General features: G+C 51.8%; 2 protein-coding genes across 7 annotated transcripts in view; one reads left to right on the top strand and one right to left on the bottom strand.

Annotated features, from left to right (window-relative positions):
- OGDH (oxoglutarate dehydrogenase) overlaps window positions 1–19,188 on the bottom strand; it is a 32,346-nt gene extending 13,158 nt beyond the window's left edge. For 2 of the 5 annotated variants that reach the window (XM_066206372.1, XM_066206376.1), the window contains exons 1-5: window positions 19,105–19,188; window positions 15,539–15,787; window positions 9,109–9,297; window positions 5,170–5,272; window positions 294–338 (exon numbers count right to left, since the gene is read on the bottom strand). In XM_066206372.1, the coding sequence (XP_066062469.1) occupies window positions 294–338; window positions 5,170–5,272; window positions 9,109–9,297; window positions 15,539–15,760 (559 nt within the window). In that variant the 5' untranslated portion in view covers window positions 15,761–15,787; window positions 19,105–19,188. Of the gene's footprint in view, window positions 1–293; window positions 339–5,169; window positions 5,273–5,390; window positions 5,482–9,108; window positions 9,298–15,538; window positions 15,788–19,104 lie in introns of all 5 variants that reach the window. The other 3 variants (XM_066206373.1, XM_066206375.1, XM_066206374.1) reach the window with 3 other exon arrangements.
- Window positions 19,189–20,275: 1,087 nt separating this feature from the next.
- On the top strand, window positions 20,276–22,263 carry LOC136302741 (interleukin-1 beta-like). 2 transcript variants are annotated; one of them, XM_066206257.1, is made up of 6 exons: window positions 20,276–20,758; window positions 20,844–20,889; window positions 20,971–21,157; window positions 21,261–21,431; window positions 21,535–21,680; window positions 21,767–22,263. In XM_066206257.1, exons 1-6 carry the CDS (start codon window positions 20,718–20,720, stop codon window positions 21,977–21,979), a joined length of 804 nt encoding a protein of 267 aa, XP_066062354.1. In that variant the 5' UTR covers window positions 20,276–20,717; the 3' UTR covers window positions 21,980–22,263. The 2 variants fall into 2 exon arrangements, with proteins under 2 accessions (XP_066062354.1, XP_066062353.1); XM_066206256.1 differs by having other exon boundaries at window positions 20,844–21,157.
- Window positions 22,264–22,524: the final 261 nt, after the last annotated feature.

Genomic DNA, 22,524 nt, shown 5'->3' with positions numbered 1-22,524 from the left:
AGGCCTTGAAAGATTAATATTCACAACAAAACATGTACTCTAGCAAGCCAGGCATGCAAACACAGTATAGAAAAGGCCAGCAAGACTCAAATTGAGGATTTATACAAGGCAAAGGGTCACTTTCCACACACCTACATCAAGACTGAGCAGAAATTAAAAATAAAACATGTCGCAAAACTCAGGAACAGTGGGAGATGGGAGGGGTCCACTTTACCAGCTCAGTTCATGCCCAGAATAACCTATTCAAAGAGAGTCCTGCACTCCAGAGGGTTAAGGGCTCATGAATTGCATACCTCCTACTGTTAACACTCTCAGGCGCTCCTTGAACACTGCGAGGTCTGGGGGGGGGGGGGGGGCAGGGAGGGGGGTGCAGAAAGGGAGAAGATAGAGAGATGCAGTCAAAGTTAGTAAAAAAACCCTGGAACTGTGAAAACTAGTCATGGAAAGCACAAGTCAAAAAAATACAATATTTAAAATACAGTCAAAATCCATTAGAGGCAAAAGGGCAGGGATGGAGGATGACAACACACTAGGCAGAAGAGAAATCTTAGTGGGAAGTTGGATGAGAGGAGGGAGGAGCAGGAGGAGAAGGGGGGCATCAGACACTGGGGAGCAGTTGAGCTGCATGGTTTGAGATCTCCTCTTGCACCTTGATGGGACAGAGGGTGGCCTGGCATCTTCATTTGCCACAACCGAAAGCATCCTGCGAAGCTGCATCACAGGGAGTGGGACACTGCACAGCTGGGAGCTGCCTCCCACCAACACCTGCTCCAGAGGGCTTGCTCTGCTTGTGCTGCTGGGAGGATTTCAAGGTCAGCCCACGGAGGTAAGGGTACTGCCTTTGCACAGAAGAGGAGAATTGGGGTGTTAACAAGCAGGCAGTTCATGAGGAAGACAGCGAAGACAGCGGTGCAGCAGGCATGCACAGCGCTCTCTTCTGACGCATGCTTGGTGCAGACAGGAGTGCCGGCACACTGGAGCAGTGGGCAAGCATGCAGCACCAGAGCTGCCTGCCCAGCTAGGTTAGGTACTGCCTCAATCTCACCTGGGTTACAAAAAAGGCCTTGGAAACACTTGTCCTTCAGGTCAGCAAGGAAAATCAGACATTACCCCAAAGTAGGGAAAAGGAAGGTGGGAGCACCTCAAGCCCAGCTCCTTGGAGGGGCTCGCCTGGCTCTTCCTGAGCTGGAGGAGGATTTCCATCAATTCCCCTTGGCATGAGGCAGAGGCAGCTGCCTTCCACGTGGAGAAAGACAGACAAGACAGACACTTAGACACACACAGCCTTCCACACACCACCCAGATTTCAGCATGCTAAAGTAGTATTTCTTTCTTTCTTTCTGTTTTCAGGGTCATACTGAGATCCTGTAGTCATCCTGTCCTTGTTTTACACACCACGCCAGACCAGCTGCAGCAGAAGACCAGGATGAGATTACTTTGGGGGTTTTTTTAAATAACAAAGAAAAGACAAGAGAAAGGGGAATGGGGTGGCTCCAGCCCCACCACTCCTCAGACTGAGTAGCCCTGGGCAGGATTTTTCCCTCTGATGTTTTCCTCAAAGAGTGAACTGCTTAATCCAAAGAGAGCTTCCAAACCAGAAGGAAACCAGTTGCTAAACAAAAGGTAATTGAGTTAAAGGATCAATTTCTGAGATTAACCATCCAACTCCTTTGAATCACAGCACTACCACTTAAACTGTAAGCAAATGTGATCACACCACAAAAGCTGACCTTTAAAGGACTTCACTATTCAGAAAGCGGAAACAAGATTGTTTCCAAGTTGCAAAACCAGTCCTGTTATTAACTGCCCTGTCAAGTGCTACATATTCTTTCAAAGCAAAAAATGAGCCAGCAGGATCTGCTTAGAAAGTGGCTTTTTCTGCCACAATCAGGCAACACCCAACCTTAAGCCCAGCTGGAGTTCTGTGTTCTGCACCACCGCAGCTCCTTCTCCACTTCCTGAACACATTTGCAAGCTAAGTTCACCCAGTTACAGTTAATATTGACTAGAAGAGTTTTTCCAAGATAAGAATACCAGGGGAAAAATCTATTCAGTATAAATAATACTTACAGCAAGATTTAAAAAGTCTTTTACTAAGATCTAGCCACCTGAGTCTGGGTTTCTAGCATAAGACACAACACCAGCATGAGCTGGCAGCAGCCACCATAATGTCTTGTTCCCAGGACTCATTATTTCCTATGAATTCATGGATTTCTGGGAAGCAAATCAACACCAGTAGCCACAACGACAGGTATTTTAATATGAAAGCCATAAAGGAACAGAGATTAGGCTTAAGAGCTTGCTCAGACACAGGGGATCCCATACTGAGGCTCCTTCCATCCAATGCCTATGGACTGGCTACGCCTGAATGCCTCCCGCCACAGTGAGCCACACTGGGACACACTGCTTGGCTTGTGGCAACTCACCCTGGGGAAGCAGGAAAAATGGAGCCTGGACTGCTTCCCCGAGATGTTGTTACAGCTGTACACTGCCACCAGCCCAGTGAGCTGGCTGCCACTGCCATGGAAGACTTGCTCTTGGAGCACATTGGGCTCTGCATCCTCTGAAGCCAGGACATGGCTGGAACACACCTGGTTCCTGAGGAACCAGCAGACTCAGCAGCACTCTGAGCTAGCTGACTTTCCCTCTGAACTGACCTTCCCCTGAAGCAGACCTGTGAGTTTAATGTACAAGTGGAGAGCAGTAAAGAGCAGTGTTTCTCAAGGGTCTCTGCTGGGATCAGTAGGGTTTAAATCCTCCATCAATGGTATGGACAGTGGAATGATGGGCACCCTCAGCCAGGTGACACCACTGAGTGTTGCAGTGACGTGCTGGAGGGACAGGATGCCATCCAGAGGGACTTGGACAGGCTGGAAGAGAGGGACTATGGGAACTTCATGAAGTTCAACAATGCCAGATGCAAGTGTTGGGGCAATTTCCAGTCCCAGCATGGAGGGATGGAGGGATGGATGGATGGATGGAAAGCAGTTCTGTAGAGAAGGACTTTGAGGTCCTGGTGGGTAAGAAGCTGGACATGAGCCAGCCATATGCACTGACAACCCAGAAATCCATACATGTCCTGGGCTGCATCCGAAGTATGACCAGCAGGCTGAGGGGAGGCATTCTATCCCTCTGCTTCACTCAGGTGAGACTCCACCAGTGCTGCCTCCACCACTGGGGTCCCCAGGGCAAGACAAACGTGGACCTGCTGGAGCAAGTCCAGAGGAGACCATGGAGATGCCTGAAGGTCTGGAGCCCCTCTGCTATGGAGATAGGCTGGGAAAGCTGGGGGTGTCAAGCCTGGAGGACAGAAAGCTCCAGGAGATCATGTTTGACCTTTCAGTCTATAAAGGGAAAGGAGCGGAGAGGTTTTTTACCAGGGTCTGCATTGCCAGGACCAGGGACAATGGTTGCACACTGACAAAGGGTATGTCAGTGATTGGACATAAGGAAGAAATTTTTCCCTGTGAGGGCGAAGAGGCCCTATCACAGGCTGCCCAGAGCAGCTGTGGATGCCCCATCCCTGGAAATATTCACAGACAGGTTGGACAGGACTTGGAGCAACCTGCTCTAGTGAAAGGTGTCCCTGCCTATGGCAGTGGGGTTAGACTAGCTGACCTCTTAAGCTCCCTTCCAACCCAGACCACTCTGTGAGTCTGCAACTTCCTGAGCAGCACAGTAACTCTGCTTCCCACATCTGGCTCCCTTTCCTGCCAAGGGACAGCTGTCACTGCCACTACTCAGCTGACTCGCTCTGGGTTTCATCCAGACCCTGCTCTACTCTCAAAAGGGATACACATCTACCACACATAAGGCTTCAGGACTCTCCTCTCCCACTCTGCTTCAGAACTGTAGTGCTCACAGAAGAGGCCGAAAACCCTGAGTTGGAAAAGTCTTTCCTCATCCTCTCCACTACCCAGCCATGGCGAGTGGCTTAAAGTTCACCTAAAAAGTCTTCCTGCTTTCCTTGCAGCGCTATGGGCACTTGTGTCTTCTCCCACAGCTGGGTTCACAGCCATCATCTCCCCACCTCTTTGTCATCAAAATCTCAGGCACAGCAGACACTCCAAGCTGGAGCTGGACAGCTCCTGAGGTTCAGCCAAGGGTTGGTCCTCCAGAGAAGCACGTCAGAGTCCAGACTGTGGGATGAAGCAGCTTCCTCATCATCCAGCGAACTGGTTCAACCAAAACCTACTCCCTTCCCTACTACTCCTGGTACATGTAATCCTGTCCAAAGGTCCAGCAGGTCCAGGGCTGGTGTCCCTGTGCTGGCAGATGAATAAGGAATCAAGGTGGTTTACATGCACCGTGCATTCTGATTTGCTGTTTCGATTGGCAAGGTTAGTAATCATCACTGATGCTCTACTCTACGTTAGGAGCATGAGCATGCCTCTGGAGCACTCAAGAGTGCCAGGGAACCACCCCGGGAAGCACCAGTAAGGTGACAGAGTTCAGCAACCTCATATTGGCTAGGAGAATGGTAGCAAACTACAGAAATCAGCTCTAAAGCACACGGAGAGGTGCTGGGTTTAAGCACTTTCAGAGCAGGATTTCAAGTCCTGCACAGCACACACACTTCTGTACAACACTCATGCAGCTCTCACTCAAACACACTGCGAGTTCCACCTCTCTGCTTGGTGGAGAGTATGCATCCCAAAGCTTCCTTGTTATGATCACCAGTAGGGACTCATGGCTCAGTCTTGGACAAAGATCAATTAAAGGATTTACAGATGCTGGGGCAAGGTGGAAGTTTAGGAGGGCACCCTCAGCCCTGCAGAGATGAACCCAGTACATGCACTCCCCAGCTCTGAGGGTCCCCAAGGGAACCAAGAGGTGCTGAGAGAACAGACCCCCAGCTCTCACCAACACAAAACCTCTCTGCTTTGCATTTCCAGAAGATGCAATTGCAAACCCTTCTGGGTTTTTCCTTCTGGTTAAGAAAGATCAGTGATAACAATGATTGGCACTAGTTGAAGAAACATGAGCTGAGTACTGGACTGACAGCCGGAGGGTGGCAGGACTGCACTGCTGCTGCCAGCAACTACAATTTTAGAGTGATCATTACTAAGGAAACTTCAGATCCCTGGCCTGTGAAGCAATCTACCTACAAAGCTGTGAAAGAGAGGGGAGCCCAAGCAATGCAGCACCAACTGCTCTCAAAACCCTCACCCAGTTTGTCTGTGGATGTGATAATATCGGCTGGAAGGGAGGAGTCCAGATCTGCATCCAAGATGCCCAGTGGATCGAGTTGTGCTACATGATGCCCTCGAATCTATGAAATGCATCAGGAATGGAAAGGAGAACAGGAACCAAAAGGGAGAGAAAAACAAAAGAGGGGAGGGGTAAAAAAGTTAAATTACATTAGAATTAATTTGCAGTGTAATTCTCACCGACGTTTGGAGAAACAGTTACTGGCGCATCATCAAAATTTACACAACTAATGCCGAGAGGATCAAGCTTTGCAATGTGGTGACCCCTGACCTGGAAGCAACAACACAGATTAGTCATTAAAACAAGTTAAATGAAGAGACATTCCTTAAAAAAAAAAAAAAAAAAAAAAAAAAGAAAGAGTTAGAACATTTCATTCAGAGTTTCCCTCTTCATGTTTTCTGCATAGCTACCCCAATTCTACCTTCAGTTGAAGCCTGGAGAAGTTGGGTTTACTGTCACCTACAGCGCACAGGAGAGTGCCAGGAGCCATCAGGACTGTACTGCTCTACCTGACACCAGTTTTGGCAGAGGTACAGGGGGATGGCAAGCTCCTTCACAGCAGAGACAGGCTCTAAGGGTCTCCTGATGCTCTTCCAGTGTCCAGCTCGAGCAGCTCCTTTCTACAGACGCAGTAACTTCACACTGATGATCTCCTCCTAAGAATCACAGGCACATGGAGGCAATTTGCCCAGAGAAGCTGTGGTTGCCCCATCGCTAGCAGTGTTCAAGGCCAGGTTGGATGGGGCTTGTGGAACAATTTGGAAGGTTGTAGTAGGTGTCCTTGCCTGTGGCAGGGGGGCAGCACGGTGAAACAAGATAAGCTTTAAGGACCCTTCCAATCCAAACTATTCTGGGAATATATGAATTTTCCAGATTTTGGCAGATATAGGTGTTTACTTGCCAATAGGGCAGAGAAAACAGCCAGTGCCACCAGCAGTGGTAGCTCCTGTAAGGCCAAGGAACATGTGTCTGAGGAACATTTGCCTGGCTCTGCAGCAGGTCACAGCATCCCTCTGGAGAGCGGAGCCCACAGCAGAACCTGGAGGGCCAAGTGTGGAAATAATGAAGAGCTTTTGCATCAAGGGAGTCCTGACAGCTCCTAGCAGCAGCAGTCAGGCCAGGAATTCTTATGTTGGGTCTGAATCCACATCGGGTGCCACAGAGAACAGGAGGTAATGAGGAGTTCTGGGTTTTTGCTGCCACAGAGGTAAGTATCAATGGACAGATTCCAGCACATCTCACTGGGCAAACTCAGGTCATCTTGGTGGTCAGCACTCTCCAACTCCTGAGCCACAGGTCATTCCTTGACAGTTTCAGGCTCAGCGATGCTGGGAATGGGGCAGGAAATACAACTGCCATGGTACGGGATGCAGAGCCTTCCTTGCAAGCAATACCCTGGGCATCAATCTGCTACCAGTTAGGAAAAGCACTCGAATACAAGTGGATTACTAAACCTCTTGGACAAACCAGACACATTGATCTGACCTTATTTATCAGAATGCATCCCTATTCAGAGCATCCCATGGGGATTTTAGGATGGGACTTTTGTGGTTTTACCAGCCAAGGAGTCTGAAATCAGTCATCAGCATTAAGGGTGAAGAAAGCACCATTACCCCTTGCTCTCTGCAGGGCCAGGTGACACCATAGCCCTGAGCACTGATGGCCACAGGAAAGCTCTTCTGGGCCAGCTCTGTCTGTGAACTATTTGCTTGTCCATCTTGCAGCAAAGCACAGGGGTGAGCCCATCACATAGCAGTCAGCAGGATGGAAGCTCACCATGCTATTCCCCATGGCCAGGATGCTCGCAGTGGGACCAGGAGGCCACTTAGTCCAGCAAACAGCTTTGAGCTGGGGACACCTGGTGGCTTACAGATTACCTCAGCATTTTGCAGGTACACAGAAAATCCTCAAATCAGTGTGGGAGCAAAGAAAACATCTCTTTGCCCACAGGAGCCATGCTGTTTGTTAGCATCCACATGCAACACAAGCCAAAACAAGGAACAAGAAAGATGTTCCAAGGGCTGGAGCCTCTCTGCTCTGGAGTAAGGCTAGGAAAGCTGGAGGTGTTCAGCATGGAGAAGAGACAGCTCCAGGGGGATCTCGGAGCCCATTCCAGGGCCTAAAGAGAGCTGGAGAGAGACTTTGGACAAGGACCTGGAGGGACAGGACGTGGGGGATTGGCTTCCCACTGCCAGAGGGCAAGGTTAGATGGGATATCAGGAAGAAATTCTTCCCCGTGAGAGTGGTGAGCCCTAGCATAGGCTGCCCAGAGAAGCTGTGGCTGCCCCATCCCTGGAAGTATTCAAGGCCAGGTTGTTCCAACCCTGGACCAACCTGGGATAGTGTGAAGTGTCCCAGCCCATGCCAGGGGGATGGGGACAAGATGGTCTGTAAGGCCTCTGCCAAGCCAAACCACTCTACAACTCAAAATTAACAATGACTTGGACGTGCAAACACAGCTGCAATTAAGGTTAAGGAGCCATCACTGATGTTGCAGCAGAGTAGTCATTGCTCATCTATAATTACAGGGAAAACCAAGCTCAATCCAAGTAAGAAATTATTGTGTGGTGTTTTAAGTAGGTTACTAATCACATGCAGGGAGGGTTTCCTTCACCATCCTACTCTTTCATACCTCCATATACTGTCATGAACCTGCCCACCTGGACACCCCACTGCAGCTACAGCCCTACTATGACACCAGGGCAGGGAGGGAGTTAGATTTCTCACTACGGACAGCTTAGAAAAATACATCCAAGAGCCATCATCTTCCTGCGCTGCCATTTGGGGCCTGAAGAAAAGACGGGCACACAGAAGAGCTTGTGGATTTTGTGTTAAAATCACTGACTTCAAGCTTCTGCTTCCAATTACATCATTCTATGTTCAAACTTGGCATCTGCCCACTTGTTCCACTGGCAGGGGCTGCCTGAGAGCTGGCAGGGTGGTCACCTCTCACGGAATTACCCAGGCAGGTCCTCACAAACAAGTCCCAATGCTGACATCAGCACCACAGTTGCAGCAGCAGGCACAGCAGGGACACTGTCTTTTGGAGCCAGAGAGCACGGCCAAGGCTGGGCAGACCTTTGGACTCTCCCAGTGCTACAGTTCCTGCTGTAACTCACAGCCTTTTATACTGGATTTTCCCCATACCTCAGCAGGAACACAACTGCACAGCACAGCAAGTGCTTCATCACAGGAACAGGTGAGAGGGTCACAATCACAACTGCACAGCATCTGAGGTCATTAACTTCTCACCACAGCCATCATTACAGCCCCCATGCTTGACAAACCAGAGCGCAACAAAAAGTAAAACGATAACACAGATGTAGAAACACATTTAAATGTTCTCCAGAGTTAAAATACTTGCTGGCCTTCCCTCAGCCAGAGGGTGTTTCTTTCCTGCTCCAAACTCGTTTCTCCCAGAAGGCTGACTTCCCAGCATTGGTCTGAGCTGCAGCCCACCAGCCCCATGGGCCTCTTCCAGGTTGCAAATCACATAGAAATGTTTCCCGACCTTTTATTTTAGGACATCTGAAGTTCTGTCAGCAACAGGGGGAAGCAGGATGGGTGCTCCATGCCACTGCTAAGCATGGCAGGAGCCCTTGGCACAGAAGCAGCATTCCAGAGAGCAGCAAACTACCCAATGGGGAGAGGACCTCCCCCTCCCTGCCACTCTGTTTGGATGACAATAGCTTTAATCTTCCTGTTGTCCAGCAAAGCATCAGCTGAGCTTCTGCCCCAACGGATCAGCTGCTCCTGTTCCTAACAAGGCAGCCCAGCTCCTATCCTGCATGCTCTCCATGCAAACACATGCATCATTCGTAGTAACTACAGCCCACCTCAGCCACCGCAAGCCCTTCTACAAAGGACATGACCCTCCTTGGCACAAAGTCCCCTTACCTGATAGGCCCTGATGAGAGATTGCACTGCAAGATGGTCCTCCACCAGTTTATCCACGTTAGGCTGTGCCTGAACCAGGGACTGGGCTTGGGACAGGGTGGAGAGGCTGGTAGTCAGTGGAGGGGGGCTTTGGTAAGCAGTGCCTGGAGCAGCTCCAGCATTGGCGTTGCGAAAAAAGATGTCCCATGACTAGGAAAAAGAAAAGAGAGGTGACCAGGGTCTTCACTTGCAGTCCAAACACCTCCTCAGTCAAGGTTACAGAGGTATCAACTTTACTGCAAAAGCAGGGGACAGAGCTGCCTCCTCCCCTGTACCTCAGCCCCATGCACCACCCACCTTGAACAAAAGAGCACTAAAGCTCTCCCACTATTCCAGCTACATCACCATTCCACTTCCCATCCATCTGGATTATTTCTTTTGGCATGAGGCCAACACCAGAGCCACTGCTCCCTGGGCAGCAGCACCAGGACAGGACACAGTGATACCCCATCCCTTGCCTCTGCTTTTGGAACTGCTGCTCTGAGCAATAAGCCCCAGCCTGGACTTCCAGCTTGTTTCCTTCTCCCCAAGAGAGGCCACTGCTCTCTAAATACCCCAAAATTTTCTGAAAAATATTTCTGCCCTGTAATCAAATACACATCTTCCTCTTTCCATGGTCTGAATGGCCTAAATCCCAGCATAAGCTGTGTTGTTCAGCCCTCAACCAGCAATGTTTTTATTTTTCTATCTCTTCTTTAATTTTCCCCAATCCTTTTGGTGAAACCAATGACAGCACTATGGAGGTACTCCCATACCAGCTCTCCTATGCCCAGAACGAGGCAGCTGCCACCTTTGCTCCTGTTCCCTCTGCAGATGGGCACTTCCTAAGTGTTAAGAAAACAAATCAAAACACTGGAAAAAAGTCCTGGACAGACTTTGTGTACTGTCATACTTTCCCAGCACTGTCTGAAAAGCCGGGAAGTGTCCCAGGCCAAACCCAAGTTAACCAGTCTCCTTGTAAAAGCACCAACAGATTTGGGGAAAGAGAGAGCCTGGCCGAACAAAGTCCAATCCACATCCTCCCGTCATGCTTGTGTCTCATCTCATGTGCCACCAAATGATGGCAAAGGATGAGGACACAGTGGAACAGCAGCTGTGTGCCAGCACAGGCCCAGAAAGCTAGCAACAGCAAACAAATCCCATGGGATTTGCATGCTGGCTTCAGCCCAAGGGTCTCTCCACCGACTGGGAGCTTGGCATCCTGCACCTTGGAGACCACCAAATACAGCCTTGGCGATCAGAGATGGGTGAAGCCCAGCCATCCCTAGAGTGTTTAAATCAAGTAGAAAAGTGCCCTCAAAGCAGGGGTTGCTTGAGGCAGAAAACAGTTTTTGTCCTCTGGAAGCAGGGTGAAGAGGACCGAAAACCTGCCCTTTGCTGGAGTCACCCCAGCTCAGCTGTTCCCTCCAGAGCTCCTCCAGCTGCAACACCCATCACATGCCCCAGGAAGGTATTTCCAGTTCCAATTTACCCAAACACCCTATTGTCCCATCACATGACTGCACAAGGTGAATAAATTTAGAAACAGGTCACGGCTAAATGAACATAAATAAGATCTGGAACATTTTGACACTGTAACTGGTATACAATCACTCCCCCAAGGGGGAAAAAAAGGCAAGACAGAAAACACCCAACCCTGTTCTGACTGCTAAAGGAAATTTCAGTGGGAAAACAGGGAAAGCTGCTTTTTGTTCCATCCCTTCCCTTCCCCAGGTTCACAGAGCTCCTGGGTGCCCCCAAAGCCATCAGCTCCTGCAAACAGAGAGACAAGCACCCAGGGATGGGCTCTGTGCCCTTGGGATGGAGAGGAACCTGGCTGGCTACTTTGCTCTGTGATTTAAGGTTTTTTCATGCACTGGCAAACAAAGGCAAGAGAAAAGAAGCACTCATCAACCTGGGAGATGGGTGGGGACAGGGACAGAGCCAGGGGTGTTGCCTTTTTAACCTCCTCTCTTCTGCCATTCATACCTCTTGGAGCTGCAATTAACTTCTGTTTTGGAAGAAAAGGTCCACTTTAAACTCTGCAAACAAGGTGTGGCCCTGGCTGGGTCATTTTGGGCACTTTCACTGAGTGCTTTATCGCTCCACAGAATGATGCCTGGATAGCACAGGGCAGGCTAGGGCCCTGATAAGTGCCATAAAAACATCAGCTTTCAACCTGCTGATGTAGTTTTGAATTCAAGAGAATCCAAAGGCTATCCCACAGGTTTCTGGGGAGCATGGAGGTGCCTCTGGAGCTCACATCTCCTATGGGAGAGGCTGAACAGCCCCATAAGTGTTATCTTGCTTTATCACAGAAAGGAGAACTTTGCCTTAGTCCAGCACTCGTCAAAGGTAACAGCAGCAATAAACTTATGGGGTTATTCCTCTCTGATTTCTCTGTGCTTGTGGCAGCTCTGTGAGCACTCCACTCACTTTCATACCCTGTATAGACGCATACAGGACATAAGATATGTAGATATACACTTTGGGTACAAGAGAGCTCAGAATCAGGGCGTTTTTAGACAGTCCCACAGCTGCAACACAAAGCATTAACCTGGTCTGGCTTTCCCAGTGCTACTCCATGCACTGGCAAAGTGGGACTGGTGAACCTGCCACAGTCCAGGATAGTTCAGGCTTTAGAGGGATCCTGAGCTCGGTTCTGAGTGGTGCTCAGGGCAGGCTCCTCTATTGGGAACAGTCACAAACCAGCTCACCAAACCAAACCAGCTCACCAAACCAAATCAGCACCTTCTACCAGATTCAGCTTCTGAAGAAGGGTGTGGGCTCACACTGTCGTGTCCCTAGCTAGGAGGTTAGGCACGTACAGCAAGGGAAGAGGGGTGACATTTCCCATCTACTGCAGGCACTCAGGGTGCTTCAGGCTGGGACATGCATAAGGGACACACAGTTTCCACCTCCACCTCAGGCTGCTTCCTGCTCCTTCCCCTGCCACAGGCTCCAGAAGCATCAACCCTGCTTGGCATGGTCCACAGGTCTGGCAGCACCTCCTGCTCCAGCAGGGAGAAGAAGATGAACATCAGAACTTAGAGCTGCAGGAGGAGGAGGAGTAGCCTGAACCACATATAAGGCAGGTAGTCTTTGCTGAGAGCAGGCAGTCAAGTAGCAATGGGCTCATGCTATGCACATTGCTTTGTCTTTTATCAACCCAGACAAGGACCTTCAGTTTTCTGAGGTGTGATGGGGTCATCAAACCCCTTCCAATTTAAAATCCCAAACACTGGCAAGTTAGGTGTTAAAGGCTGTTTCGTGCACAGATCCAGGGGGAGAGCTGTCCCTGTCCCCCAGTCCAACCCAAACTCCAGGGCTGCTGCTTAGGGAGGCTGAACCCATCCCAGATGTATGCAGGTACCACCCACCTGCAGCCACAGCTGTTTGGCCACTTTCCCCGAAGCACCCATGATATTCCTTAGGGTACAGGGAGACAGTGGGGGCTGTGCCAAGCACCCAAGCTCATCAAAGGAAGGCTGGAGGATGGTGTCCCCACTTCCAAGGGATGCAGTCCCAGAAGCAAGCAGCACTGACCCTGTGACAGCCCACTGGCACTCATCCCCCTTGACCTCACCTCCTCTTTCTCCCACTCTGCTCTAATTTTTATTATTCTATTGTTATTATTATCCAACTCTGCTCAGTGGACTTGAAAACTGGAGTTCAGCTAAAGGATTCCATGAAGAAATGCTGTAAAATAACCTATTTTTTACCTTCCCTATTTTAACCAAGCACTAAAGTTTGTTCTGCAGTTTAACCCCCAGGTGTCTACATAGAGGAAATGCATTCAGTGTGCTCAGCTGGGAGCACTGCATCAGCTGGAAGCCTCAGAGGTTTTTGGTGACAAAAGCATAGACACTCCAGGTCTTCCCAGTGGAACGTGTCCCTCCTCCCTGGTGGGACACAGCACAGCAAGGAGCAGCTGGTCTCTGTGCTACACAAAGAAAAACCTCAGCCAAGTCCCCATGACAGCCTGACTCCTTCCAAGAGCTCCACCCTAGGATCTGACCCTCCATCTGGCAGCATGGAGGCCAATGCTTATCAAGGACAGGAGGAACACTTTCTTTCCCCAGGGAGGGTATACAGGCTGATGAAGATTGCAAGCCAACATGACCAGAGATAGCCGCAAGCCCAGCCCGAGCATAGCAGCTCAGCACCACAGCAGGAACAGGGGACCCATGAAAAAGGGCAGAGGGGACAACAGAGTGCAGAGAGGAGCTGAGAAGGAATCTTGGTAAACAGGTCACCGGAACAAGGTGGAGCCCACACAGGAGACAAGGCCTAGAATGAGGCCAAGTGCACCAGGAAGCACCAGCAAAGTCCACATCAATGTAGGCATCAAGCCCGCCAGAAGTTTTGGGACCTGTATTCTGTAGGATCACAGAATGGTTTACATTGGAAGGGACACTCAAAGGTCATATAGTCCCATCTCCCTGCTCCAACCCCTTTTTGTCAAGCGGGACTCCAGCTTGGTTTTGTTGGAAAAGCAGTCCCTCATACTTGCTTTTTCCATCACGAGTCTCAGGTTTGCTTCCTGGAAATGGCAAGACCTCATTTCATTTCATTTCATTCCCTGATCTTCCTGCTGTCACTAACAGTCCCAGCCATGCAGGGAGAAAATTCTTATGTCAATTACTGCACTGCTCTCTGAGCACTTGGAAGTACTTCCAGAGATGTTGGCTTCCAGGGGGTCAGTCACCCAGAAATCACACACTTGCAATTCTTCACCATAAACACTGGACTTGGGGCCTGGAGAGGTGGTGAAAGCTCCACCCTTATAGGGGCTCAAAACCTGACTGCACAAGGCCCCAAGTGACCTGGTCTAGCCATGAAGGTGAATCTCCTCCACAAGCTAGAGGCCACTTCCAAGCTGGATGCCAGAGCAGAAGCTCCAGAGTCTCCTTCCAACCTAAATTGTCCTCCAACTTCTTCAGTCAAGTGCGCACGTGCACTGCCAACCTACAGACAGGCCGACAAGCCACGTTAATGAGGAGACAAGACCAGAAGCAAACCAGAAGTCTGGCCACAGGACCCAAATTCATTTCCCAGCCAGCTTCTGTGGTCAGTCCTAATGTTTACTCTCATATTCACTCAGAGTGACTTTCAAGACTGTCCAGAGTCTGGAACCAAAGAGCTGGTATCACACCGTGACTCTCTGTCAAAGTCATGATTGTGCCTGTTGCTGGGACAAGATGGTGTAACCCCCACTTGTCTCTAAATCAAGCTACAGTATTTAAGCTCATGGCTTTTAATTCAATATCCCACCTCTGAAGGAGGGGTTGTTCCGTGTGCTTGGGCAGCTTGCAAGTCACTATTCGGCAAAGCGCACAACCCAATTGAAGATGTTTTGATTTCCAAGTCTACAGTTTGGCTCAGTCACCTGTTTCCCTCCAAAGTAGCATGAAGTCAACATTTTCGTGAAAATCCTATGTTAAGAACCTTTCAGCACCTTCATTTTGGATGGGTGGGATCAGTGCCATTGAAAACACATCAAAACTGCAATGAGTGCTGGAGCATAGGATTCCTTATACCCTCAACTGCTCATTCACTCGTTCTATTCTGGTTTGCACATGGCTCATAAATAAAGAAAATCCCTGGTCCACATCAGGACATGTTCAAAACTGCCCTAAAAATCCCCTGGGTAATGCTGAGACTTAGTCATTGGAGGAACATTTTCCTTCTGAAACACCAGGGATGGGGAAAAAAATGCTGTCAGGTTTCAGATCACCACCTCCAGCTGAGCCCTCACCTGCTGGGCTCAGCCTTGCTGGAAGAGTTTCAGGGATCCAGATCACGACAGACCTCTGCACATACTGCCCACAGCTGGATTGTTTTCCCAGTTTTCAGTTCAGGAGCAGCTGGTGGGAATTCCTCTAGCCACCAGACCCCGTCCCCCTCCCTGTCTGTACATCAGCAGCCTGGCTTTACACACAGAAACTCAAACCCAAGTTCAGCTACATCTGCCCCAACACAGAATACCACCCACGCCTGAGACAAAAAGGAAACCAGTCACCATGTGGAGAATACCCTCCTTGCCCCTTTTCCTCATCCTCTACTCCGGAATCAACCCTCTTGATGAACCACCAGAGATGGAAGAAATACAGCATTGGGAGCTTGCTACAGGTGGATTCCCAGAAGCCATTCCTTGTATCCACTTTTGATCCAGGATGCTGCCTGTGTCCCAAGCCCACGGCGTTCCCTCTTGAACAGAAAAAGCTCCTCTTGGTTCTTGCTCAAGGAATCACTGCTGTTTCTTTTGGGCAAAGTGAGGCAGAAGGACCATCCACAAACATCCAGCCCCTACAGATGAATTCACTCCTCCTCAAGAGGGGGCACTTACCTGCACCCACTGCTCAGACACACTGAGAAGTAAAGGTGACATCCTGGCAAGGTTAATCCTTACCTTATGTACACTTTTGGGATTTTCCAGCCAAGCATAATACATTTCTTCCACATAGTTTGAACTAGTCCCACTCAGAAATGGTTCGGCAGCCACCGGTGCACTGTAGCACCTGAGTTGATGGAAAGTCCTGGGTGCTGCCGGTCTGTGTTGGGAAATTGTTTTTACAGTCTGTGAGGCCGTCACTGGCCTCAGTTTTGCCACACAAGTCCTTAAGTTAAGCATTTTTGTCTTGTTGTGTCACACAAGTTCCTGTTGAGGGAGAACAGAAAAGTGGGTTACAAATTACTGCACGAGAGCACTGAACAGAGACCACCCCCTCCCCCAAGCACGGAGAACCAAGCTTAAAGTCAGTTTTTAATTTGGATTAATCCACGCTGTCCCATGCATCCACAGCCAGGTCCTTGATGGCTTGGAAATGCAGTTTTTGCACAGTACACTTGGCATGGCCAGGTCTGCCTCTCCCATCCCTGGGATGGCATCATCATCTCCCCTGTCACAACAGTGCAAAGCAAATTTGTCTGGTGGGTACCCAACACCGGCCTCGAATGAGCCACTGCACACTAAAGCCACCCACATCTCCTGATTTCAGCTTCGTTCATCACTCTCCCTCCCAGGTAGGTCTGGACTTCCATTTCTCTGACCACTCTGCTTGGCCAAGGTTTTCTTCTTGGTTTGTTGCGATGTGCACCAGGATAAAGCTGGGAAGAAACCGTCTACAGGGAAAATTGCTTGCAAACTAGGGATATAGCAGGGCAAAGCACTTGAGAAGTGGGCTCCAGGAAAGACTGCTTCTCCTCAAAAGCCCAGACCCAGGAATATCAGTGCAGATGAACGACCCAGAGAGAGGCTCTCCCCTGCACAGAGAAGTCAGAAAAGTAACCTGGAGCCAGTGTTGGACCTTCGAGAGGTCCCACCTTGCTGCTTTCAGTAGTGCATATACTGGGAGGCCTGTGGTTAGCCAGGAGGTTTGCCACAGGGTTGGCTATGGCATTTTACAAACATGCAACCAATCACCTCAGCCCAAGGAAAGCACTGGAGATCATCCTGAAGGAAGTGCAGGCACTTGGAACAACTCTTCTTGGAGTTGCCCTTTCCACCTAGCTCCTCCCGCAAGCGGCAGGACCCAAGGCTGGAGTGACCCAGCTGGCAGGTTTCCATATCCCAGACCTGTTTAACGAGCAGCAGCCCAATCTCAAAGCAGTTATCATGTGTTCACCAGATTAAAATGAAATTTCACAAGGGACTAGAAAGAACAACACATCTTCATGGCCAGCATTTTGCTAGGCAGCCTTCTAGGTTTGCCTTGCTGAATCTAGTTCAGATATTCATCTCTTCCCTGTAGTGACCAATAACAGGACCCAAGGGTTGCATCAGGGGAGGTTTAGGTTAGATATTAGAAAAAGGGTCTTCACCCAGAGGGTGTTTGGGCACTGGAACAGACTCCACGGGGAAGTGGTCAAAGCACGAAGCCTGAGAGTTCAAGAAGCATTTAGACAACACCCTCAGGCACAGGGTTTGACTCTTGGAGATGATCCTGTGCAGGGCCAGGAGCTGGACTTGATGATCCTTGTGGGTCCCTTCCAACTGAGCAAATTCTGTCATTCTGTAGTTCTGGCTGCGTAGCATGACAGGTACTAAACTTCCCATGGCAAACCATAAGGTTTCGGTTCAAAGAGCTTGAGGAAGACCAGAGTCACCTGAATGCAGACGAAGTGTTCGACAGATTTACTCATAGGAAAGAGAGAACCACTTGTCATTTCCACCCTGCCCACAATCACACCTGGCAAGAAAGGCCAGCAGGTGCAGGACCACAAGTGCCACAGCACTGGGGATTCTCCCAGTTCACCCTCATCAGCTCTACAAAGCAAAACACACACTGCTATTTTTCTGAAAGGCTGAGAAAGTCGGGGATGTTCAGCCTAGGTAAAAGAAGGCTCCAGGGAGACCTCCTTCACAGTCCCTAAAGGGGTCCTAAGAGAGCTGAGGAGGGACTTTAGACACAGCCTGGAATGACAGGACAGGGGGAATTGGCTTCCCACTGTCGGAGAACAGGGTTAGATGGGACATTGGGAGGAAATTCTTCCCTGTGAGGGTGGGGAGGCCCTGGAACAAGTTGTCCAGAGAAGCTGTGTCTGCCTCTGGATCCCTGAAGTGTCCAAGGCCAGGGTGGATGAGGTTTGGAGCAACCTGGGCTTGTGTAAGGTGTCCCTGCCTATCATAGGAGGTGGAACTGGATGATCTTTAAGATCCCTTTCCACTCAAAGCATTCCATGATTCTGTGATATTTCAGAGAGCCAACTGCATCAGGTGCCAGAGCACAGGCATGCATGTGGCAGGGGAAAAGCTTTAGGACAGAAGCAGCATCATCATCTCCAGTTTCATGTCCAGTTTTGGTGCTGTCACTCAGCAGCATCCAGTGACCTCTCTGGAAAACAGTGAGGTTAATGCCAGAGTTTGACCCAAACTGAGCAGAACTAGCTCCTCTTTGAGGATGTCTTGCAGGAAGGGTTAGCTAGGAGACTGGACAGAGACAGGCAAGCTTGGAGCTGGGATGATTGCAAGTTGGATCAAAATACAGAACCAGAAGCAAGGACGAACGAAACCAAACCTGAGATAAGGGATTTCAGGGTCACACAGGAATGCAAAGGTCACACTGGGAGTGACACCTGAGGAGAGTGCAGGGGGGGCAAAAAGTCACAGCCCAAACCTCACCAAAAGGCCAAACCCAAAGAATGCCCACAAAAGATGAGGGCCCAGAGTGCGCCAATAAGCAGATTAACGTCCTAAATGTGACCCACCCGCAGCCGGGATGAGGACGTCAGCCTAGCTGGCAGGTACTTGGTAACGACTTGCGACTTAGGAATACTTTCTAAGTTAAAAACAGCACAAATTCCACCTTCCAGGAAGCTGCGGGGCCAGAGCCACCGGCTGCAGCCACAGCTTATCCAGCACCGGGCACCTTCGAGCAGGCGGCAGGCGCGGGCCTCAAGGCGGGCGGGGGCCGGGGCAGACGCTCTGTGGCCGCTACACGGTCGACCCCGGCCCACCAGAAGCCACCAGACATCTCCGGGAGGCACCACGGGCTCGGACGGCATTCCTCGACCGGGAAAACGGAACGAAGCGGCCCCGCAGCGGGACCGAGGGAGGGCGTGGAGGGACCGGGGGAAGCATGAGGCACGCGGTAACCCCGCGTGCCCGGGAAGGGGCAATGGGACCCCCCGCCCCGCCCACGAGAGCGCGCCAGGCCCGCCCCCGTTCAGCACCCCCCAATCACCGCCCGTCACCGCCGCCCGGGCTTGGCGTCCCTCGCTGTCTATAGGAGACACGAGAGCAGCTAAGCTTTCCCATTGGCCGCAGGGCTGCCCATCTCGCCACAATCCCGCCCCCCTCGCTCCCCTCCTCCTAGGCGCCCGGGCGGCGCCAAGGACACCGGGGCGCGACCGCGGGCACCCGGCCCAGCGCGGCCCCCGGCGCGACCCCCGCCCCGCTCCGGCGCCGGCCCCCGTTCCCAGCCCTCCTGCACGGCGTGGTCCGGCCCCACCGTCCGGCCCTGCCGCGGAACCCACCAGCGTATCCGTACACCCCGCTCGTGGCCCCGGCTCTGACAGCACCCCGACCACCGGTCCCGCCCCGCCCCGCCTTGCGTCATCACGTCGCGTCACCACGCCCCTTTTGTCACGCCCTTCGATCCCAGCCCAGTGCGGCTGCGCCGTCCGGCGTGAGCAGCGGGGAGGGGGCGGAGCGCGGTGTGGGGGTCCGCAAGGCGCGGCTCGGGATGGTGCTGCTGTGGCCGGCCAGCCGCTGTGAGAGGTGGGGACGCCCACCGTGGCCAGAGAACTCTCACCATGGCCTGGACACCCTTGGTATGGCCTGGGGACTCCTGCCGTGGCCAGAGAACTCTCATAACAGCCTGGAGACCCTTGGTATGGCCTGGGACACCCACCGTGGTTCATGGCTCACAACCCTCATCATGGCGTGATGACTCCCATCGTGGCTTCAGGACCCCAGCTGTGGCCTGGTGACCTCTGCCATGGTCTAGGGACCTCCACTTTGTCGTGGAGGACCTTTTGCCCTGGGGCACCTCAGGCTTTTGGGGATATCCCACTATATGTGACAACCAGTGGATGCCCAGCAGGGCACAGGAGGTGCTCTGGAAGCTCTGCGTTTCTGGCAGTTTCCTGATGGTGAGTCATGGTGGTGCCAGTCTCGGCCACAGGAGCTGTGCAGGGCTGGATGGCACTTAGAGGAAGTGAAACAGGTGCCAGGAAAACACCCCAACAGCCCAAGTCCACGCAAGCCCGGCCACGCACATCCCCAGCCCTCTCAGCATGATGCAATCTCCGGCACACTGGATGGACGATGAGGATGAGGAGTGTCCCTAAAGGCCATGACTCTGAAGGCCATGTCCCCAGGGTGGCATGAGTGGGCACAAGAAACTGAACAGACAGCAGGGTTCTGCACCCACTGGTGTTGGGGCAGTGAGGACAAGAGAGGTGACAGAGGAGGCCCAGCTGGCCATGGCACCAGGGGTCTGGGCAGTGCAGGATGGGGAAATGGTGGAGTGGCAGCACTTGCACCACTGGCACCTTCTGGGACACCCACAATCCCTGGCCCTGACAAGGGTCGGTGTCATCACAGCTGGGCTGGGGCTGGGATTAGGACTGGGGTTAGAGCTGGTGCTGAGTGAGTCCAACTCCCTACTGGATCAACTGAATGGCAGGCTGGCACATGGTCACAGGCCCCACACATCAACCCCAAATATCCCCTCTGCTCCCTGCCCCACACACTGGCCCTGGAGCATCCTTCTGCTCTGCCCCTTCTGCTCTGCACTACCCAGCTCCAGGCCATCCCCTACTCTGCCCCATACTCTGGTCCTGGAGCATCCCCTGCTCTGCTCCGTACTCCACCTCCCCACTGCACTGCTTGGGGGCAACCAACCCCCCCAGCCCTCCAGTCTCAACAGAGTAATTGGGCAAAACTGGACATTGCGAAACCTGGAAATCCCACTATGACGACGCTTCCTTCTAGCGACTCTTGAAAACCAGCCACACTGACACCGGGCTCAGAGAGCAGCCAAGCAACACTGCAGGCAGGACAGGCAGGAACAGGCAGCCAAGTGCCTCAGAAGTTTGCAAGTACTGTGAAGTCTCTGCCCAGGACTCTGCAGTCAGTGACAGCAATGGCATTCGTCCCTGATTTGGACACACTGGAGAGCAGCAGGTAAGAACAAACATGCCAGAGAGGACTTTGGGGATGTGATGCTGTGTTCCTGACCTTGACTTCACCGTCTCCCTTTGCCTTTCAGCCTGAATGAGATGTTGTATGGCCCCAACTGTCCCTGCCTGCAGAAGGTAATGCTGGGGTGGTGGGAGTGGTGGGGTCTATGTTGGATGGAAGCCAGGCTCTCACCCTGCATCCCCTTTCTTCCCCAGAAGCCCCGACTGGACTTGGAGGTGACATCACCTGGCGTGGGCATCCAGGTGACAGTGACAAAGGGACACCTTTCCAGGACCTTTCGCCGGGCTGCCATTCTGGTGGTTGGTGTGACCAAGCTCCTAAAGCAGCCATCGCACAACTTTGCTGACAGTGACCTTGGCAGCTTCTTGGATGATATTTTCGGTATGAGGGTGATGTCAGGGGTGTCACCCCAGCCAGAGGATATTCTTGGGGGATACTCTTGGACCTGGGAGCAGCATCCTTCTGACTGTCTTGCTCCCCACAGAGCCCGTCTCCTTCGAGTGCATCAAGGGCAGTTATACCAGGGCACCCATTTTCCGCTACACTCGCTCCCAGTCCTTCGACATCCTGGACATTGACCACAAGTGCTTTGTACTGGAGTCACCCACCCAGCTGGTGGCCCTGCACCTGCAGGGACCCTCTGCTGGACGGAAAGGTGAGAGCATATGCACCCATCCCAGTGTCCCTGTCCCCAGGACCACCCAGGAGCCACCCTGCAACCCCAGGACCACCCATTTACCTGTCCCCTCTCTCTGCAGTGAAGCTCAACATTGCTCTGTACCGTCCCCGGTCATCGCAGGGTGGTCCAGGGTCTGGAAGGGTGCCAGTGGCATTGGGTATCAAGGGCTACCAGCTCTACATGTCCTGTGTGATGAGTGGCACCAAGCCTATGCTGCAGCTGGAGGTGAGCAGGGGGTCTCACCAGTCTGTCCTCTGTGGGGCTAGGGGCTCCATTCCACCTTGACCCTCATTTCACCCCCTTGGCTATAGGAAGTTGACATCAGGAGGGATATTGATAGTGTGGAGCTGACCCGCTTCATCTTCTACCGCCTGGACAGCCCAGCTGAGGGCACCACCCGCTTTGAGTCAGCCGCCTTCCCTGGCTGGTTCGTTTGCACATCCCTGCAGTCCCGCCAGCCTGTTGGCATCACGAACACCCCAGACCAGGTGAACATTGCTACCTATGAGCTGAGTGGACGCTGAGGACCCTGCATCAACCTAACCGGAAGTCACCGGTTTTCAGGCTGTATGTACTAAGTACAACCCCCTAGGACACAACTCCCCTGCCCATCTATTTCATGTGAAATTAGCAGCTCTGGGCCCCATGGGCTCGAGCCACCCCAATCTGTATTTATTTATTTATTTATTTATTTGCTTGTTTATTGTGTCTGCCCACTACTTTGGTACTTATTTATTGTGCATCCTTATTTATTTTTGCTTTTAATTTGTATATGGATGGAGGTGGAAATAAAAAGTTTTCTAGGACAGCATTGCGTAGCTCATTGCTCATGGGGGATGGGGTTATGGATGGGAAAACCATTATGCTTTGGCTGCTTTTTGGGTGAAAACCCAGGGAGTGGAGGGCCACCCCACAGCCCAAGGAACACCCTGACCCGTGCAGGACCCTCCACGACTCTGTCTCCATGCCCACACTGCAGCTGGGAGGTGTCTGGGGTGGGCATCCCATGGTGGATCGCCAGCAGCCCTGGCAACTGCCTGGAACTGTCATGTCTGCCCCAGCAGCGGCC

Source organism: Chamaea fasciata, unplaced genomic scaffold (genome assembly GCF_029207755.1).
Source record: "Chamaea fasciata isolate MVZ Bird 193981 ecotype frontalis unplaced genomic scaffold, bChaFas1.0.hap1 SCAF_30, whole genome shotgun sequence".
NCBI lineage: Eukaryota > Metazoa > Chordata > Aves > Passeriformes > Sylviidae > Chamaea > Chamaea fasciata.
This window is presented reverse-complemented; position numbering and strand designations above follow the sequence as displayed.

What these genes read in the sequence shown, in the direction of transcription:
- LOC136302741 (XM_066206256.1), top strand. Translation starts at nt 20,718, where the DNA reads ATGGCATTCGTCCCTGATTTGGACACACTGGAGAGCAGCAG. An exon ending in GACACACTGGAGAGCAGCAG is followed by an intron (nt 20,759 to 20,843) that starts GTAAGAACAAAC and finishes TTTGCCTTTCAG; the next exon opens with CCTGAATGAGATGTTGTATG. An exon ending in CTTCTTGGATGATATTTTCG is followed by an intron (nt 21,158 to 21,260) that starts GTATGAGGGTGA and finishes TGCTCCCCACAG; the next exon opens with AGCCCGTCTCCTTCGAGTGC.